This window comes from Daphnia pulex, chromosome 10, assembly GCF_021134715.1.
Source record: "Daphnia pulex isolate KAP4 chromosome 10, ASM2113471v1".
NCBI classification, from domain to species: Eukaryota; Metazoa; Arthropoda; class Branchiopoda; order Diplostraca; family Daphniidae; genus Daphnia; species Daphnia pulex.
The window spans coordinates 10,114,049-10,120,378 of record NC_060026.1 but is presented as its reverse complement, the minus strand read 5'-3'; the positions used below and the strand labels follow the sequence as shown (position 1 = coordinate 10,120,378).

At 39.6% G+C, this 6,330-nt stretch overlaps 1 protein-coding gene across 1 annotated transcript; it reads left to right on the top strand.

Moving 5' to 3' along the window:
• The first annotated feature begins 3,563 nt into the window (after positions 1-3,563).
• On the top strand, positions 3,564-4,221 carry LOC124204972. Its single transcript, XM_046602231.1, has 3 exons — positions 3,564-3,809; positions 3,878-3,996; positions 4,052-4,221. Exons 1-3 carry the CDS (start codon positions 3,720-3,722, stop codon positions 4,149-4,151), a joined length of 309 nt encoding a protein of 102 aa, XP_046458187.1. The 5' UTR covers positions 3,564-3,719; the 3' UTR covers positions 4,152-4,221.
• The last annotated feature ends 2,109 nt before the right edge of the window (positions 4,222-6,330 follow it).

Genomic DNA, 6,330 nt, shown 5'->3' with positions numbered 1-6,330 from the left:
CATCAAAAGTGCGTCAGCGTGATTTTTCTGCTAGATGTGAAGCTGAATTTCTGAACTGAACCCAATCTGACGTAAACATATATTGAAGAACAGTGAGCGATCCTAGGACCAAAACTTCCGATTTCCGCATCCTAATAATCACATAAGAAAATTAGTCCTGGAAAATTTCTTTAAGATAGCGGGAAACGAGAATATTAAATTCAATTTTTTCCTGTACTAATAATTTTCTTCTTATAATTATCTTTCCGCATGTAATTTTCACAATGTGTCTTTTTTCTTGTCCCACGTGTTTTTTTAATTTGCGAAAATGGCATCAGTCTATTCAAAACATTTAAAAAAATTGAACTTAGTCATCAAATGCGAGCTACTGACGACTTGAACCACGCAGAATTCGTAAACCACTGAGAAAAACTTCTAAAACGGTTCCATTGCCAATGAATTCTTACGTATGTTGAAAACGTTAATCAAAGAATTGAACAGTATCAACATGGAATTAATAGAATTTTTGCCGTACGCAAGCCGTCAACGTACGCGTAAGCCTTCAACGTACGCAATAGTCTGTTGAGTAATGTGGAAAGGAATTACTTGCTTTTTGAACGTGAATGTTCAGTGCTGGTTTTGGCCATCCAGAAATTGACAGATTTTTATGGGGTTCTAAATTTAAAAATGTAACTAATTGCTGGTTAATGAAGAAAAAAGATCTTGCCGGACGATTTTGACGCTAGGTGAAGTATAATACAACCGTAGAATCTTTATATGGAAATTATTCATCGAAGCGGCCAACAACACACTTACGCTGATGACGGATAAAAAAAAACGAAAGAAAAATTCGCTTAGGATCTTATCATGTCAACCACTTTCTCCCCCAGAGAAGCAGCATGATTGCTTTTGGAAATCCATGATCCTATTGATTACCTAAACAAGCAGGAAGTGAAGTGGGATCTGTCATAAAGAAATTATGGAAACAGCACCACTTAGCGAACCACCCGATCATAGAAACAACCCGGTTATCCCTTTTTCGGCCGTAGGGACATCCGTGGCAAGATCCTCTGGATCGTTCCAATGCCTGTCGGGACAAAGCCCTATAGGGAATCCTCTCTTAATCCTTGTTGACGTGGCGTCTAGAAGTTGAAAACTTTTATCGGCTCACGTCGATAAAGGGTTATAGAACCGAAATGGCTCTGCCATGTTTCAGAGCCACCATCGGCGTACTGATTCAACAGATGTAAATTTTTGCAGCGGGAACTTAGAATTTACAGCAAATAAGACAGAAATGGTCGTTAGTTTGGACTCTAGGTTAATGTTTCAGATGCTGAGAGGTTCATAAAGAAATGTTGGCACTCCTTTAAAAAAATAATGCGAGTTTGAGTTTATAGCCTGTTTCATTCACAATCGTTGCCTTCCTAATTTCCCTACTGAAAAAAGCGACCACGTTCGTAATTATTGAACCCAATCCGAGCATTTAATTGCTTGCGTCATCTCCACTGTTTTCTTTATTCCATATTAAAATAAAGTAGATAAACTTGGCTTTTTGTTAGAATAATTGAAAGCGACCAAAAGTTTTTCATAAAGAGGGTTTTTTAATATGGAAAAAAGATAGTGAGAAAATAGTTACATCTAGAGTCAGATCCCAAATTTAGACTTTCTTAAAGCTTAATAAGAAAAAATATCATCGAAATAAAACAGACTTAGGATTTGTCTACTTATAGTGAAACAAAAAATCAATTTCCAAGATTATAGAAATGACTGTCTTTATTTATGTATGGGCTTTTAGTAAAGTGGAATCCCCCGTAGATGGCGCTGGAATCAAGTGCGTGGTTATAGAACAACCCGGTTATAAAACCGCGAACAGGTTGGCACAGAATATTACCCCTAGTAAAATACAGCGACGAACAACTCGAATTTTAGGTAAAAACTTCCTTTTATTTCTTAGAGCTGCGACTCCAGCCTGCCAAAAATTTACTAGTTAAAAAAAAATGTCTGCTGAACCAAAACAACCCCCCCCCCCCAAAAAAAAAAACGCGTTGCCAACTCGTTCTTGCGGTTCTTCGAGCCGCAACATATATAGTCCATCTTTCTTTCTGGAAACTCCGTCATTTCTTCTTTGTTTCTTCCTGGTTATCAGCAATTTTTGTCTTCCACGGCTTTGAGCAGACACAGTTTTACCACCGGCCGTTGATATTCTCCATCCTGCGTCTCTACTATTACGGTGCTTACGGCCTGGTTTCTGTCTTTTTCCCTTTTACCAGGCAGTAGCTTTGTCACTCGTCCGGTTGGCTACTTACCACGAGGGTTCTTGTCGTCGACTATTAGGCCTTTATCTCCAACTGCTAAGTTGCGCTCCTTCCTTGTCCACTTCGTTCGCTGAAGCAGTGATGGCACATTTTCTGGTAACCACCTCCTCCAGATTTTTTTAGCCAGTTCTTGGACTCTTAGCCATCTGCGAAGAGACAACCCCCGTGTATCGTCGAGGAGACCTTGTGGGAAGAGTGGATGTGGCCGGCCATGGAGGAAGTGATTCGGGGTTAAAATTCCTCCGTTCTCCGGATGCCATCTCAGATGCGTGAGTGGTCAGGCGTTCAACATGGAGTACACCTCCCTCAATGTGGTACTAAGAACTTCTTCTTGAACGGTTTGCATGCCAAGAACCGCTGTAAGGTCGGTCTTAGCTGATCAGACGAGGCGTTCCAATACTCCTCCGAAATGTGGTGCAGAAGGGGGTAAAAAGTGACACTGGATCTTCATTTCTGCTGCTTTGCTTAAAATCTTGTTTTCTTTCTCCATAGCGCGTAATCCTTCTCGTAGCTCGCGTTCACCTGCCACCAAATTAGTGCCGTTGTCGCTGAAAATTTCTTTGGGGTGTCCTCGGATGCTCACAAACCGTCGTAAGGCCATCAAGAATGAATCCGTGTGGAGCTGGACAGCCAATCGGTGTGGATGGCGCGTGTTACGAGGCACGTAAAAAGAAAACCATACTTTTTGTCTGTGTGTCTTCCTATCGTTACGTGGAGCAGCCACAAATAGTCCACTCCAACGTGAGTGAACGGCGAGAGATCAAGGGTGACTCGAGCTAAGGAGAATGGGGCCATACTGGTTTGGAAAGTCTTCTCCTGATTTCATGTACTTTTTCACTTCCTTGTGCACCGCCCTGCCTCCTCGTATAATCCAAAACCTTGATTGTACCTCATACAAGGTTTAATCAATTTGAGAATGGAAACATCTCTCATGTGCGTCCTTGGTCACTAGACTCGTAAAGGGGTGACGATGTGGTAGCATCAGGTGAATTGCGTCTCGATCAATCGGCGCCTTTGAGCACGTTCGATGTTCTGGGAATACTCGAATCGTTATGAATGGCGTCGATTTCAGCTTGAAAATTTTCCTCCTGCACGCGTCGCACGCACTTCTCTAAGGCCATCTGCAACTGCCCACTGGTTTTATCTGAAAATTCCTCCATCTCTGTTACGCTTCTTTCCAGTGCTGTAAGGCTCGTTGAGGTCTTAATTAGCTGGTCGATTCTGCTCTTTGATGCGGTTACTGCTCCCATGTGGACTGTGCACATGTAGTCATTCCATGTAGTCACAGTTCGAAAATTTCTGCAACAGCAGCTACATGTGCATGTAAAATATGATGAATCACGGATGCGGACCCTTGACAGAACGGACCCCCAATATAGAATATCCCACAATTGGCACAAGCTCACGTAGCCCCACTTCTGGCCAATGGAGGAGTCAATGTCAAACAGACGAATGGAAACGGACACAGCAAATTCGGCTCATTGTGCAAACAAGGTTGTTTTTGAATACTATGAAGTAAGATTTAAAATCTCTTTGCATATCCAATTTGTGTTTTACTAATTCAAATGTTGTCTCAAAATCAGTTTCAAGATTTAATAGATGCTAAAGACCCTTTTACTTCTTCTTGGGTTGAGGCTAAAATTGTTCGCATTACCAAAAACAAAGATGACAACCAATTGGAATACCAGGTTTTATTTCAAGGGTAAACCATTTGTGCTTATACTTTATTACATTTCATAATTTCCTTTTTATTCTAGACATGAAAGAGAAATTCCACTTCCACGAACATTCAAGCAAATGAGACCCAGAGCAGAAGACTACAACATGGAAGAAAATAAGAACCAAAAGAAAGATTAGTTAGACGTTCATGCAAGATTATTGTGATTATGAAAAATGAACTGCCATATGTGAGATGAAATATAATGAGATGAAATGAATGAATTATGAATGAAATATACAACAACAACAAACAAATACTTTTCAAAATTTTTATTTAGATAAGGAACCTCGATTGCAATCCAACTTCAAGAAAATACACACGTAATGTTTGAACATTCCTCATCTTCCATCTCAGTCGTGGGATGGCCCCATCATTGGGGACTGGTTCCCGGCAGATCTTCCTCTTCTTCAATTTTTCTGGCCAATTGAGATAGAACCACCTTTTCTTTCTGTAAATAATTAACACGATAAATTAAAAAAAAATTTGGGCAATGAGGGGGGATTGGGTAAGGTGATAACTTACCACAGTCAGATACACCTGCTTGCCTCCTGAAAGCTCTTCTTGCATTTGGATTTTTGAACAAAAATCCTCGTGTTCACACCAACACCTGGCTCTCTTTTGCCCACCAGCTTCGTCAGAAGCGTTCCCCATCTCGACATCATTCTGCGGTTTCTTGGACCCTGCATGAGAAAAAAGATTTAGAAAAAAGATTTTAAAATTTAGGGCACAAATAAGGATACTTACTCTTTGGCTTTGGCCAATCAAATTTTTCACGTAGGACATACTGCAGTGGGGGCTAAATTACAAATTTTTCTACAGCAACTGCAGCTAAACCAACAATGGCTTCTGCCACGTGCACGGAGATGTCGGCAAGGGAATGGTTAAACTCCTGTTGTGAATCCATTGCTGTTAAAATTGTTGTTAAAAAACGAGTGCGACTGATGGGAGGGAATTTTGTGTTTTTCTTTTTTCAGGAATCCTTTGCCGAGTCGGACTGCCATTTGTTTTTTTTTAAAGAGTTGATTTTTTTTCTGCCAGCCAAGATGCCAGGAATTTGCCCTCGTTGCCAAAAGAATGTTTACTTTGCCGAGGAGAAGATGTCTTTGGGCAAATCGTTCCACAAGATGTTCTTCGCTTGCGGAAAACATTACAGACATGTTTTTTTCTGATTTCCCCGAAAATTCCATTTTTCTGTGTTGTTTTAACGGTTATTCTTTTTTGTGTTTGTGACATGTACAACAACAAAAACGCAGCCAACTGCAAAAAGATGTTGGACAGCACGAACGTGACCAAGCACGATGACGAGCTCTTCTGCAGGTCCTGTTACGGCAAGAAATTTTGACCCAAAGGTTACGGTTACGGCGGCGGTGGAGCTGGAGTCCTATCTATGGAGGACGGACCCGGATACATTGTACCAATATTTACGTTGTCTCCTTTATTTTCTCTCAGTTTTCCTTAAAATCATTTTTGGGTTTTATTTTCCTTTTCCATGAATGGCACGTCTACACTCGAATGGGACACGGAATCCGGGATCTGCAGATTGCAGATTGCTGGGACACTGTGCTAGCTGAAAGATAAAATCACGCCGTAAAGAATATCTAGAGTAAAAGTGGACTAATGCTTTAAATAATCATACCAAAAGATAAGGAATAAGAAGCTATACATTATTACAAAAGGTTTTCTCAATATTTTGAGTATTTTTTGAAATATTTCGTTACCAGGAAATGAAAGAAAACTGCGAATTTCGGAACAACAGACGCGTTTTTGAACAAATTTTGAAAAAAAATAAATATTTTTTCGTTATTAACAATAACTGTACATCAATCGATGAAGAATTTCCAAGCAAATCCATTGATGTCTATTATTTATGAGTTTTATTGCTTAGTTTAAGCATTATTAACCAAACATTATTTCAGTGACGTTGTATCGAGTCTGGCCAATTTCGAGAAAATTGCCACTTCTATTTCTTTGAAATTGATGAAATTTTTTTGATAATTTAGTGAAAGGGCATCTTGTGATACTTAGGATTAAACGAGAAATTTATTTTCCACCGTTAGGCCCGTTTCTAAACTGGGTAATGAGTTCTTAAGACATAACTACGATTTGTTTAAATTATTTACCATATCAATATTATTAATAAATGTATCATGTTAGAACTATCGATCATCAATATTTTGCTGTTTCAATAAATGTTTTTATTTAACTTAGAAAAGGGACTTGAGAAGGGGACTTTGTGCTAGCAATTAATCCTTAGTGTTCTTTGCCTTAGCTTAATTTCCTAGCAATAACAAGAAACTCTCGTACCGTAACGTTTTG